The sequence below is a fragment of the Desarmillaria tabescens genome (genome assembly GCF_030435595.1).
Source record: "Desarmillaria tabescens strain CCBAS 213 chromosome Unknown EV420scaffold_23, whole genome shotgun sequence".
Lineage (NCBI taxonomy): Eukaryota > Fungi > Basidiomycota > Agaricomycetes > Agaricales > Physalacriaceae > Desarmillaria > Desarmillaria tabescens.
Window position 1 is genome coordinate 179,986 of NW_026848322.1, and position 12,128 is coordinate 192,113.

Genomic DNA, 12,128 nt, shown 5'->3' on the forward strand with positions numbered 1-12,128 from the left:
GAAATTTTCAGAGATAAGATATACCGTATTTCTGGTGCGAGATTTTAACATCGTAAGCCACGAGTTTTGCTTTTAAAGTCTCATGGTCGAGCAAAGTTTGGTCCTTGGATGATGTCGACGCAGAATAATCATGATCGCCATCATTTCGCCGCCTATTCTGCGGAAAGAACCAAAAATGATACCACGAAGGTCGACCATTCTTCGCAGTCGCGTTGAAATCCAAATGTGCGAACTGAGGTTTCGAAGGCGGTGATTGCCAAATCAAGCGAGGCTACTGATGTTTCGGCTGTCGGTCCGAACATTCAATCGCTTTTTCTGACCAATCAGTGGACGCCATTTTCATGACTGGGTAGATCTGCTGTACTCTCTGTTTAGGGCATAAATCCAAGTACATTCGGATGATTCTTGTCCTATTTACCACGTTGTAGTAGCTTTACGGTACTTCTGATCTTCTGGTTCCCTTATACAAAAAACTTCGAATGCCTAGTTACTGCATGGTCCCCCTCGTTAAATTATTTTCCAGAGTCCTACAAGTATTCTTGCTTAAGAACATAGCTTTGGAGTCGGTCACTCAGGCATATGCGATGCCCCGCTGACATGATTCTCTTTTCTCGGAGGATATCTCGCTCTGCGCGGGTGCCCGAACAAACCCGGGGCTGACAGCCTTAATGTTACGCATGATGGTCGCATCCGGTAAACTGACCAACCGGATTCTATCAGACATTGTATTTTCCTTCTCTGATGAGGAATATGTAGGATATCATCCCTGCATGTCAATAGCCAATGTTCCCTCATGCTTAGGCGTGGACGGCGCTATACCCATTCTTCCACTGGAGAATTTGATATCTTACACGGTTCCGCACAGCATACATCATGTTCTTCGCAAGATCTTACACCAAGCGTCTGGGCCTGTGTGTCTCCAACCCTTGAACCTGCCTCCTAGCAAGAGACAAACAGAAGAAGTGATGGATATTATTCAAGAATAGGTATATACATGAAGTTCTCATGCTCGGGACATGGTCATAACACTTCATCAGTACAAGAAAACCGGAGAGAAGAGTATAGATATCAGTCCTTACTATCTCCTAGATGGATCATCGCTCCTAGCGAATACAGGTCATCAGCCTCATTTCGATGCTGGGTTCCGGAGGGATGTATGGAATGCCCCACGCGTTCCAGACATACAGCTTTCCGTTCACCGGACGTTGCTTTTTGGGCGTCCTCGCTGCCACCGTAGCTGTACCCGTCGCAGTGGATGATCCCCCTGGTGCAGGCGTTGACCCCTCGATCGTACTATTTTGTCGTCCAGAAATCTGAGCCACTTCACTTGTGGTTGTGGTAGTCATCCCAATAGAAGCCACAACTGGAGAGGCAATAGCATTTACAGTCGTGGTGTTGGCAGCCCGTCTCCCAGGAGTAGCCGTCTGTGTGGCCCTCGTACCAGTAGCCCTTCGAGACGGAGTACCAGATATCTCTGTTGTGACGACGGTCCTTCGTCTGGGCGTGATGGCTCCAGTCCTTACGCTAGTCCATCGTCTAGGTGTAGCAACTGCCTCTGTCACGGCAGAGGCTGCCGTCCTGGACGTGGTGGCTACCGCCGTCGCAATAGTAGATCCCTCCGAAACAGTGGTTGTCGTGGGAGTGGCTTCCGTTGTAGCAGTGGCTTCCGCGGCGGCAGCGGTTCGTATCGCAGTAGCGTTTCTCGTCGCCCTCGCAATGGCCGCAAGAGCCGCCTGAACAGCATTAGCGGCAGCAGCAGATGCGATATCCGCCTCAGTAGGTGGAAGATTTGCCGGTGGCCGGGGAACCGCCAAAATAATCTTCGTCTCGTCTCTGTTCATGACACTCCCGCAAACGTTGCCTCGCACGTCATCGCCTATCGACACGGAATTGATCTCGTACAGACTCGGGTAATGATGCGATACAACTGTATTAGCTTTCGGGATCTCGCCATGTTCAGAGGGGTTATATTTGGTCGTTATCTCGCCGTGAACCGTAAGGAACTCCTTAACGTTGTATGACCAATGAATAGAGACGACGCGCGTTCCGTAATCCATTGTTCGACCAGGAACAATATCAGAAATAGGAGAGGTGGGATCCACTATCCATGCGCGGGTTAGGCCATTTTTGTCACCAGCTGCGAAGAGCTTGGAATTCCAGGGGGCCCAAGATATGGCCTGTTTAAAGATAAGATTATGAGCATAACGTGCAGCTTAATTGATAGGGTACTTACAGTGATCGGGGCAGTGTGCTTGATTTCCTTCGGGTAGCTTTCGCTTCTGAGTCTCCTCGCAGACTCGGGAACAAGATCCCCTACATTCATCGGCTGGTTGGTCTTTGCATTCCAGACCAAAACGTTCCCGTCAACATCTCCAGTAGCGAACATATAGTTGCTGGTATTAAAGTTGTACGCGATCTTGGCAATCATAGCCTTGTGGTATCTGATGACCTTCAAGCCCTTCTTCATCTTATCCTTGTCCAACCGGGTATCGTAATGCCTTATGCTACCTTCAGCGTTGCCCACCGTCAGGACGGGTCCATTCCAGGCAAGGGCAGTAGGCGCCTTCATCGAAAAACTGATAAGCTTCTGCATCGTCTTGATATCCCAGATCTCGATCAATCCGGCACGAGAAGCTATCGCGATCGACTCGACACCCTCCGAGCCAAACGCCCCAATGGCCATGGCCGTAAGCTTGCCATCTTTGACCTTGCACATTTGGGTGGCAACATCATTTGATGACAGTTTCTTACAGAAGATACGGTTGCGACGGGGGAAGAATAGGATGTTATGCTTGGAACACGCTAGGGCGACAGAGAGATTGTCGTCGAAAGGGACTGGGGGATTGAAGTCGATAGTCACGTCGCGTTTCTGAAGGTGGTACTTCGCCGACGCGTCATGCAACTCGGGTGGGCCAGAGGGACGGAGGGACGAAACAGATTGGCTGCGAGAGAGCAGAGGGGGCACGGCACCGAGGTTTGTTGCATTAAGTTTTTCGCGAAACGTTTTGCTCTCCCAGATTGTTAATTCGGGATGACGAGTCCGAGGCCGAGTTGGTGCGATGCTGCTATACTGTAGAAGGTGGTCGTTATCAGAACAGAGACTCGGGGAATAGTAAAACTTACGAGATCTTGGAGTGTCGTGAAGGAGGCACTGTGTCGAAGCATAGGTGCAGAGGCTGAAGGAAAACTGGTCAATTGACTATGAGAAGACGTCGACGGCAAGTCAGATAATGGGTTCGATGCTGACACGCGGGCGGGCGGTGGCAGCATCGACATGGACGCCGTACGACCGCCTGGAAGAGCGGAAAGACTCGAAGAAGCAGGGCGTAGCATCCTCTGCCTCTTTCTGTCTGCATCTTCTCCAGACTCTGGACTCAGAGACCGTCGTCGTTTAAAGCCGCTAACGGATTCGCTGACATCGAAAGGACGACGAGGTGTTAAAAAAACAGACGAGTCGATCGAAGATGTCGAAGCAAACGACTCGTCAGCCATGGTTAACCGGTGGCAGGAGGTAAGAAGTTAACAAATCTGTCCGTTCTTGAACATGGACTTGTGTCGTCTTGTTTGTGCGAGGAGCTGCAGCATCCCGCGTGCTCTGAACAATAATTGCCTGTTTCGTCCAGACAATACAGTTATGTCTCACCCGTCAAGCTTTGGATACAAAAACGATTAATATGCTCAATGAAAAGAAGTCAACTCACTGCAAAATTTGATAAAGAGCGGATACAGCATGGTTCGATAATTGCTACAGACCTCGAGAAATTGCGGCATGGTACATATGGTTCCTATGAACGGAGGTGAGTCAACGTTTGGAAGGTAAAAATGTGCCCGTTACAACTATCTACCCTCTTCAACTACCCTCTTCAACGTTACGTTTAAGAGGTGCGGTTCGATGAGTGGGAACTCTTTCATTTCCCTGAAATATACACTCAGTACAAAAAGATTTGCATCCGGTTCCTGAAAACCGAGACTGACCGGTATTTTCGTATGATCCTTACGTCTTCCTCTGGATATTTTGTCGATATATACTTTCCATCGTCGCTTCCGTATCTCTTCTTCTATTTCGAGGTGTCGAAGATAAAGCTCCCAAGCGTATTCCAAGACTCTTTGCTGTCTTCCTCCCCACAGCAGTCGCAAAGCATCTTCATATTCGTACAGTTTTGACGAGTAATGTTGTTCATCTGGCATTCCTGTCCCTGGAGTCCACTTCTACAGGTTCCCAAAATGACTCAGCGTATCGCGTCGCGAGTATTTAGAGGTCTCACTCACAGCGTCTGGCCCAATCATCCCTACATACCAAAACGTGAGGTATTCGCCACCATTGTCGTTTCTCTTGGGACCCCATGAACGGGCTGAGATATACGCTGGCTCCGTATTGGGGCCATCTCTTGCACCAGGATTCCTAGGCGAGGCAGGTGCCCGGGTAGCCTTGTGGAGCGGGAAGTGCTGGGTTTCGTACCCAGACTGCAATGAGAAGGGTCAGTATATGCGCGCTGTTATCGAAGAAAAAGGCGTGCCTCCTCGTATGCCTCTCTCACGGCAGCTTCTTCCAGTGACTCACCTATATCCTTTCTTCCTTTCGGTAGAAAATATGCCTTCCGTAGCGAATCATAACAGACAACAATCTTGTGCGACGAAGGCTGGATGATAACCATTCCTGAGCCCACCATGAAGTCGCAGGATGCCCATCCACTGTCAGGAATTTCGGCAGAGCTCCATTTAGAGAAGACTCGCGGTGGTGGTGGTGGCGGCGGTGTAGACAGCGACACTGCTCGTTTCCTTCCTCGTCGCTTGCCGTGGGATCCAAAGTTCATCGTCGTGAGAATTGAAGTTACATATTCCAATCACAGGTGAAGAGAAGATGGAAAGAGCACAGCCACGACGACGGATAAGCGCAGTTCCGTTTTAGTAACCGATCTAAACTCTTTCTCACCACATCTCAGCCTTGCTCGGTCGGACAGTTTTAATACAAGAAATAATGATAATTAATATCGTTACTTGTCGTCAGTCATTACATGTCGTCAATACATACAAGTCATAATCCATCATTACAGCACTGCGGTAGAAATTCCAAGGGAAAGGACAACGAGAAGGCTCGCATACAACCCTGCGAGAGATACAGGTACAGCTCTGGGTATTGCTGCACTTGAACTCGTCGAGGTACTTGCCGAGCTCGTGGAAGATGGAGTCACCTCGCCGTTCGACTCCGACACGTTGCCCAGTAATGTACTTTCCAATGCGCAGATGTTTCTCATTCCAGAGACAATACTGGGTAAGTCATTGCCTTCTAGAATGTCTGTCTGGTTCGTTGCTTGAAAGCTGTAAGCGAGCAATGAGGATTACGACGAATATGATAGCAGGAAAGCTATGCGTACCAGTCGACACATTGGGGAAAGACAGACTGGAAAGTCTCCGTACAGGCGCATTGGATAACATTAACGAAGGCTCCGGGATTAAATATAATCTGAAGTAATGATTATTGTAAGTCCCTCGGTAAGTCAATCAACGTACCATGGAAAAATTTGCCAGGACAGGCGCAGCCTCCGCACAGTTCTGAATACTCGAATAATTCTGTGAATCTCGGTATCAGTATGACAGGGTGACCACCTATCTGAAGATTTGCATCTAAAGACAGGGGCCCACTATTCCTTCCACACTGATATATTGAAGAAAATTACTCACCTGTTCGCAGATTGGACATGAAGCTGGCGAATCAGGAAAATACGGAGTTGTTCGGTGTACCAGAGCCTGGGAACGGCTCGACAGGCCAGCAGGGAAAGGGGATCCCTCTGCTACGAGAACGAGACCAAGAATTAGCATAAGGAAAGTCGTAAATTGCATCATTATGTAGGTCATTGTTGAACGTCTCAAGCAGGGGATCGTGCTGGCCGTCCTGTGCGGTGATGACGGTGTGGTGGAAGGATGGGAATTCGAATTCACATAAGACGATCAGAAATGACCTTGACGCACCGGATGTTACCGGGCCGAAATGACGCACGAGCTATAGAAGTAATGAACGTTGTGAGCTGACGGAGCTTGCAGAGGCAGCGCACATAAGGTGCTGACTAGGTTGCCGACTCAATTTAATATCGACATAGTAAATTCATAAGAGCATGGAAAATTGTTTGTTAACCAAAGGGAACGAGATGAGTAACTAGAAAGTCATTGTCCGGCAGGCACTAGCAGCCCCGGAAAGCAATCATTCCGCTTCCAATACCAGCGCCACCTTCCCAAAACTCTTCGCCTTTTCCACAGCACGAGATAAATCACTCAGAGCATAATCTTCCAGCACTTTCATGACCCACGCATTGTTCTTCCGGACAGAGCCAAAGTTTCCGTAGGCCTCCAACACATCTGCATATACCTGAAGTCTTTCCTTAGTCCTTCCGTTGTAGGTAGATGGGTGTTGAACACCACCATGCATCCCCAGCAACGCAAAGTTCTCCTGTAGGACAAGTAGTGAGGTGACCGAATGCTCGTGAATAGCAGAAATCATGACACACCTCGTTGCAAACCTCAAACGGTATTGGCTTCGCCTCCTCTATGATCATTAAGGCGCTCTCAAGTGGGTCCACAGCATGCCAAAATCCCCCATTCAATATCTCGAGATGAGCTAGGGTCTCCTGTATATTCTGCGACTCTTCTTCTTCGGCAATGCTGCGAATAAGAGTCACATGCGCGTCCTGGATCATTCTTCTCAATCTCAGCCATGTCATTTCGGTAAATCTCGACGACGATGTGAATATTGCCGAGTTCCCCGTTCAGAAGCGCAAGCTGTTGTTTGAGAGTACCACAAGAGATCTTCATCAGAATGTGCAGTTCAACGTAGTCCCACGAAGACCATGTTTTCCAAAGCTTGTCAAGGGCAAGGTCGATATGTCGAAGCTACAAAGACACGGTTTTAAGGGTTGCATCAATATAAGATAAAGGGCAAGTACATACCTGCCGTGCAAAACTTCTCGTCGCATAGAAACCGGTGTCACCAAGCGTCGCCAGGTGTGAGAAAAGGTTACGCATATCAATGCCCAGATGATGCAGAGCATGAGGAAGATCCCCTGGCAAGCGCTGGCTGCTTGAAGCGTCGACTGACAAATTTTCGATGGTGGTAATGGCTCGTTCGACTACGGGCATAGCATCTTTCTCAGAAAGAATCTCCAAAGACTCTGATAAGAGCACGACGCCACTAACATCTTCTTCTAAGAAGGCGGTTATGTTTGCCGTGCGGTAGAACATGTCCCGCGAAGTTTCGTCAGGGAAAACAGGAATTCCAGTCCAAGTGGCGTCATCAGCAGTAGTCAAAGCGGGGGTCTGAGACGTATTGGGACAGCTGATAGACTGTCGGACAGTCATAATCACGACGTACAGTGCTACGAGCAGATAGTAGCCGACTACCAAGACCAAGAACAGTTTGACCGCGAAGAGTATCTGGTGACAGATGAATCGCCAAGAAGAGTGGGTCCGAGTTGGAGCCATATCAGAGGGTGGAAACTTGTCAGATGAAGACATGAGTTTTGGAAGGAACAAATGAGGCGCAGTTGAACAACGTTGAAACGGAGGATTTTATACTAGTGGGATAAGGTGATCCCGGCGTTACAAACGCCTGAGCCTGGATACGCAACAAAGAGGACTTGATGAGGAGATGCTTCCATCTTTCTCACGTTGTCAAGGTTGAGAACAAAAACTGAAGCGTGGTGGGAAAGGGTAGGAAGAGAAGAAACAAAACGTGCACGTGCAAGCATTTGTTGGAAGCATCGTGGAAGAATAATGATCAACAAACCTTTCCGATCCTTTGAACCTTTCATTCATGCCAGCTCTTACCATGATCTATGTATTAAAACATTTATTGATGAAAGGTGCTGCACTGTGACTCAATATCAAGGATGAATGAGATTTAATGGTTTACTATTACTTATCTCGCAGTATCAATCACCAGGTTAGTGCCGAACTTAATTGTGTCCGCCAATATGAGTGGTCCAGTTCCATATCCGCCCAACAAGTACGATTTTGTGGTGCACGATTTTCGGGACGTCTCTCATTACGTCTGTAATGGTCCAGACCCGGTGGATTCTGTCTGGGAACAAGCATTCAGTTTCGTATCTATCTTGCGCTTGAACGTGAGAAACTCAGTAGATGGTAAGACAATCGCGCGTATTGCTCCCCGGCGCCTTCCATCTTTAAAGTTTTGGGGTTCTATTCGACCTCCTTGGGTCAACTGCTTTTGTTAACTTGCCGGACTGGCTCCGTGGCGGTGGAGGTGTCACTTTGCATGTGGGGGAATGTGTAATTCTCTGAAATTCGTATGTTATTCTCCTTCATGCACTCTGCAGACCCTTCCTGATCTGAATCGCTGGGAGTACAATTATAGTCTGTTCGATGTAACACATAAAATGGAAGGTACTCAACGTTAACGTTGCAGCACCTTACGCTGCCGAGCTATTTCTTTAACCCGACGTTGCGTCATCTCAACGACGGAATGCATGCTTCTAATATGTCCGCTCGGCGCTCCTCCCTCGGGTAAAAATTGACATTACGTTCTTGCCCGTGGGGTTTCGAAGTTGATACGGGGGATCGGCAGGCCTCTAATTGAAATACCCCATGGGCTGAACTGTCAAAATACTCGTGAACGCAGCTGAAATGTTGATGCTGAGCCTTTTTCGGCGGCTTTTCCAGTACAAGCGATGGCTCGTGACCAGGGAGAAATATGAACCATCGAAGTAGAAGTCGCTTGGAAGTTGGGGGTCCTTGTGAAGGCGGACCTTAGTCGTGCGTAATGCCTGAACGTTGCTCCGAAGGCCCGAAGCGGTAGCCCGCCACTTCCGTGTGAAAGAATGTTACCCAATCGGGATAGCGTCGGCATCGGCACGGCTGGCTGCTTTGAGACCTACATCGCCACTGTACTCAGCTTTATACTCGGGAAATTTGCTGGCTTGCGACGCCCTTCGTTTCCCCTTTCTTCAATAGAACTCCGAGCATTTTCCAGACTTTCGCTGCTTTCCGTGTTTTAAGACCCAAGTGCGTCAGTGGCGATAGAGATCTAGACCGCTTGATGCTCATCAAATTTTTTCTTTTTCAGTATACGCTTTGCAGTTCTCGTTCTCCTCTGCATCCAGTGAGTCTTCCTTGCTCATCGATGTGTAGTATAGAGAACCGGCACGTCGTCGAGGTTCTCCACGAGGAAGAAATTGCGCGCGCGGCATTTCGTTGCCGCTCGTGCCGACTCCGTTAGACGAGAGGTGCCTGACATACTCGGCATCATTCCGACGCCTCAGGTTTGATCCCAGAATTAAAAATTGGGAATGTAGGCTGCCGCCGTATATAACCAGTCGCACTCCGGTTTCGTGCTCGCACTACCAACCATGAGGGTTACCTCCTCCCTGCGGAATGTCTCCCCCTCTGTCTCGTCCGCTCTGAAGGAGCGTGTTCGCAGGCCTTCTTACCTCAAGAAGCTTGCTCAGCCTGCAGACCTTGCTCCTCTATTCCAGGTCCGTCGTCTTCCGGGTCGTACTCGTTGTCGAGGATTTGACTAACGTGTAAATTTTGCCGTGCAGAACGACGACTACGTATGTTTCCCAGCTATTGCCCAGATATAGCGCTAAAGACACGTCGGGATACATAGATTGGCTGGTCCGGATTCACCGGTGTCGGATATCCCAAGGGCGTTCCGACGGTACGTCGTCATCGCGCGCAGGGTCGGAAGACTGACTGATTATCCCCGTTCTACAGGCTATCGCCGACCATATTGAGTCCAATAATCTTCAAGCTGATCCCGCGACGAAGAAAAAGTTCAATCTCTTCGTCGGCGCATCCGTAGGACCAGAAGTCGAGGACAGATGGGCACGTCTTGATATGTATGTTTTGCTTTTTTCCCCACATTCCTGTTTTCTAATGCAAATTAGGATCGAGCGCCGCTATCCACATCAAGTTGGCAAGGAAATTGCCAAGGGCATCAACGCGGGAAGAATCAACTTCGCGGACAAACATCTTTCAAGTATGTTCCGTTATTCAATTTAATACGGGACCGGACTCAACACGTGCATCAGTGTTCCCCCAGGATTTGACTTACGGATACTACAGTCTGAAGAAGAAACATGGAGATCCGTCGAAACCGCTGAACTGGGCCATCGTGGAGGCCACTGCTATCACGGAGGATGGATCAATTGTGCCAGGTGAGTGATACCCCGCATTTGATTGCCCTGCTAGCTCTGATCCCCAATCGCCCACGCCTTTAGGTGCATCTGTTGGTGCTACTCCCGAAATTGTGCAGTGCGCGGAAAAAATCATCATTGAAGTCAACACTCTCATTCCTAACCTCGAGGGTCTTCATGATATTAACCAGTCCTTCATTCCACCACACCGCCAACCATACGTGAGTCTTTTCTCAGGTTTTTGCCTCATGACAACGAAAACACCAATTTGTTTAGCTCATCACCCACCCGTCGGACCGTATCGGAACTACGGCTATTCCTGTGGATCCAGAACGTGTTGTCGCCATCATTGAGAGCAGGCAGCCCGATAACACGAGTAGCAACACCCCGGAGGTCCGTATACCAAGCCTATGTCTTATCGCCGCATACTGACGCGAGGACTAGAATGATGACAGCAAGGCTATTGCCCGTCACCTGATCGAGTTTTTATCAGACGAGGTCTCGGCAGGTCGACTTCCCAAGTCTTTGCTGCCCTTACAGTCGGGTATCGGAAACGTGGCCAACTCCATCATTGGTGGACTCGCAGATGGTCCGTTCGACCGGGTGCAGGTCTGGACTGAGGTTTTGCAGGGTATGTACATATCACTTGTGGATGGGGATAAAGTTAACGGCGTGGCTCACTAGATACCTTCATCCATTTCTTCGATTCTGGAAAGCTTGACTTCGCTACCGCCACCTCTATCCGATTCAGCCCCGAAGGGTGAGCGCTTTCATCTTCACCAGATGTGTTTGGAGCGCTCATCTGTTTTTTTGGCAGTTTCGACCACTTCTATGCTCACTGGGCTGATTACAAGGATCGTCTCCTCCTTCGTTCGCAGCAGGTTGCCAACTCTCCCGAGCTGATTCGGCGACTTGGTGTCATTGCCATGAATACCCCACTGGAAGTTGACATTGTACGCCGTTCTTCCTAACGTCACCGCTTCTGCTTATCGTGTCCGCCCGCAGTACGCCCATGCTAACTCCACGAACGCCTTGGGATCTAGGTGAGAACCGTATGCTTTTTGGCCGCGTCTCGAGCTGACGGGTTTCTTGTCGTTAGGATGTTGAACGGTCTTGGAGGATCCGCTGACTTTTTGAGGAATGCCAAGCTCTCTATCATGCATACGCCGTCGAGGTAACCCCCGCTGCGTTTCCGAAGTCCGATTAATGTTGAATTGCCGGTTCTACAGTCGACCATCCAAGACCGACCCCACCGGTATCAGTTGCATTGTTCCTTTCGCTTCGCATGTGGACCAGACCGGTGAGACTTCCGTTTGTTTTTTTGCGTCTTAACGGAGAACTGAATGCGTATAGAACATGACCTGGACGTTGTCGTTACTGAGCAGGGTCTTGCTGACCTTCGTGGTCTCGCTCCTCGTGAACGTGCCCCTCTGATCATCGAGAAGTGTGCCCACCCCGATTACAAGGATCTGCTCCATGAGTACTATGACCGTTCGCTGCATGAGTGCATGAAGCGGGGTGCTGGTCACGAACCCCATATGCTCAGGGTAAGACCGTTATACCGTGCTTTCGGATATATGCTGATCGCTTTTTTTCCCTTTTCTTTCTCACAGAACGCGTTCAAAGTGAGTCCTTCGCCTCTTAAAGGGCTTGAGTTTGCTAATGCATAGCTTTTTCTCTAGTTCCACACCAACTTCATGGAGCACGGAACGATGAAGGTGAAGTCCTGGGATTAATGGATATTCTGCAATGAACGATATATCTACCGTCGACGTTGTGATAGCATGTTGAAAATTATAAATCAATAAACATTTGTACATTCCATCATATCGTTTAAGCTCGCAGCTGGCGAGTCTAGAGGAAAATTGAGCTCCTATGCTTTCTGCGAGATTTTTTAAACCGTGGTGGCAGTGCTGAGGATGTAAAATAAATAAATGAAAAAGAAAATAGATAAACAAATCCAGTAATATTAGCACTGCGCGC

General features: G+C 49.0%; 5 protein-coding genes across 5 annotated transcripts; 1 reads left to right on the top strand and 4 right to left on the bottom strand.

Annotated features, from left to right (window-relative positions):
- Positions 1-1,103: 1,103 nt before the first annotated feature.
- EV420DRAFT_1644197 (uncharacterized protein) lies at positions 1,104-3,492 on the bottom strand (the record flags this gene model as incomplete). The annotated part of the gene is made up of 3 exons (XM_060477613.1): positions 1,104-2,177; positions 2,234-3,070; positions 3,124-3,492. The coding sequence occupies 3 exons, from the start codon at positions 3,490-3,492 to the stop codon at positions 1,104-1,106; spliced, it is 2,280 nt and encodes a 759-aa protein (XP_060329362.1).
- Positions 3,493-3,646: 154 nt separating this feature from the next.
- On the bottom strand, positions 3,647-4,872 carry EV420DRAFT_537400 (uncharacterized protein). Its single transcript, XM_060482495.1, has 5 exons — positions 4,518-4,872; positions 4,270-4,464; positions 3,976-4,209; positions 3,836-3,916; positions 3,647-3,785 (listed from the first exon to the last, which is right to left on the bottom strand). Exons 1-4 carry the CDS (start codon positions 4,812-4,814, stop codon positions 3,851-3,853), a joined length of 792 nt encoding a protein of 263 aa, XP_060329363.1. The 5' UTR covers positions 4,815-4,872; the 3' UTR covers positions 3,647-3,785; positions 3,836-3,850.
- Positions 4,873-4,932: 60 nt separating this feature from the next.
- On the bottom strand, positions 4,933-5,951 carry EV420DRAFT_1551198 (uncharacterized protein). The gene is made up of 4 exons (XM_060473468.1): positions 5,683-5,951; positions 5,512-5,571; positions 5,376-5,464; positions 4,933-5,319 (listed from the first exon to the last, which is right to left on the bottom strand). The coding sequence occupies exons 1-4, from the start codon at positions 5,854-5,856 to the stop codon at positions 5,049-5,051; spliced, it is 594 nt and encodes a 197-aa protein (XP_060329364.1). The 5' UTR covers positions 5,857-5,951; the 3' UTR covers positions 4,933-5,048.
- Positions 5,952-7,692, bottom strand: EV420DRAFT_1765151 (uncharacterized protein). The gene is made up of 4 exons (XM_060480812.1): positions 6,943-7,692; positions 6,675-6,885; positions 6,504-6,613; positions 5,952-6,445 (listed from the first exon to the last, which is right to left on the bottom strand). The coding sequence occupies exons 1-4, from the start codon at positions 7,504-7,506 to the stop codon at positions 6,200-6,202; spliced, it is 1,131 nt and encodes a 376-aa protein (XP_060329365.1). The 5' UTR covers positions 7,507-7,692; the 3' UTR covers positions 5,952-6,199.
- Positions 7,693-8,857: 1,165 nt separating this feature from the next.
- On the top strand, positions 8,858-12,066 carry EV420DRAFT_1551203 (acyl-CoA carboxylate CoA-transferase). Its single transcript, XM_060473469.1, has 19 exons — positions 8,858-9,012; positions 9,074-9,109; positions 9,303-9,482; positions 9,549-9,560; positions 9,617-9,667; positions 9,724-9,848; positions 9,897-9,988; positions 10,041-10,166; positions 10,230-10,366; positions 10,422-10,538; positions 10,590-10,776; positions 10,830-10,905; positions 10,963-11,098; positions 11,151-11,188; positions 11,245-11,319; positions 11,375-11,445; positions 11,499-11,692; positions 11,759-11,770; positions 11,828-12,066. The coding sequence occupies exons 3-19, from the start codon at positions 9,357-9,359 to the stop codon at positions 11,879-11,881; spliced, it is 1,629 nt and encodes a 542-aa protein (XP_060329366.1). The 5' UTR covers positions 8,858-9,012; positions 9,074-9,109; positions 9,303-9,356; the 3' UTR covers positions 11,882-12,066.
- The last annotated feature ends 62 nt before the right edge of the window (positions 12,067-12,128 follow it).

Excerpts from the sequence above, each read along its gene's own strand:
- EV420DRAFT_537400 (XM_060482495.1), bottom strand. The coding sequence starts at position 4,814 with ATGAACTTTGGATCCCACGGCAAGCGACGAGGAAGGAAACGAGCAGTG. Across the intron at positions 4,465-4,517 it reads TGAGAGAGGCATACGAGGAG|TCTGGGTACGAAACCCAGCA; the intron begins GCACGCCTTTTT and ends TTCTCATTGCAG. Across the intron at positions 4,210-4,269 it reads GGATGATTGGGCCAGACGCT|AAGTGGACTCCAGGGACAGG; the intron begins GTGAGTGAGACC and ends GGGAACCTGTAG.
- EV420DRAFT_1551198 (XM_060473468.1), bottom strand. The coding sequence starts at position 5,856 with ATGACCTACATAATGATGCAATTTACGACTTTCCTTATGCTAATTCTT. Across the intron at positions 5,465-5,511 it reads TCCTGGCAAATTTTTCCATG|ATTATATTTAATCCCGGAGC; the intron begins GTACGTTGATTG and ends TCATTACTTCAG. Across the intron at positions 5,320-5,375 it reads TTTCCCCAATGTGTCGACTG|CTTTCAAGCAACGAACCAGA; the intron begins GTACGCATAGCT and ends GCTCGCTTACAG.
- EV420DRAFT_1765151 (XM_060480812.1), bottom strand. The coding sequence starts at position 7,506 with ATGTCTTCATCTGACAAGTTTCCACCCTCTGATATGGCTCCAACTCGG. Across the intron at positions 6,614-6,674 it reads GAATGATCCAGGACGCGCAT|CTCATCTCGAGATATTGAAT; the intron begins GTGACTCTTATT and ends AGGAGACCCTAG. Across the intron at positions 6,446-6,503 it reads CGTTTGAGGTTTGCAACGAG|GAGAACTTTGCGTTGCTGGG; the intron begins GTGTGTCATGAT and ends CTTGTCCTACAG.
- EV420DRAFT_1551203 (XM_060473469.1), top strand. The coding sequence starts at position 9,357 with ATGAGGGTTACCTCCTCCCTGCGGAATGTCTCCCCCTCTGTCTCGTCC. Across the intron at positions 10,167-10,229 it reads GGATGGATCAATTGTGCCAG|GTGCATCTGTTGGTGCTACT; the intron begins GTGAGTGATACC and ends CCACGCCTTTAG. Across the intron at positions 11,189-11,244 it reads ACGAACGCCTTGGGATCTAG|GATGTTGAACGGTCTTGGAG; the intron begins GTGAGAACCGTA and ends TCTTGTCGTTAG.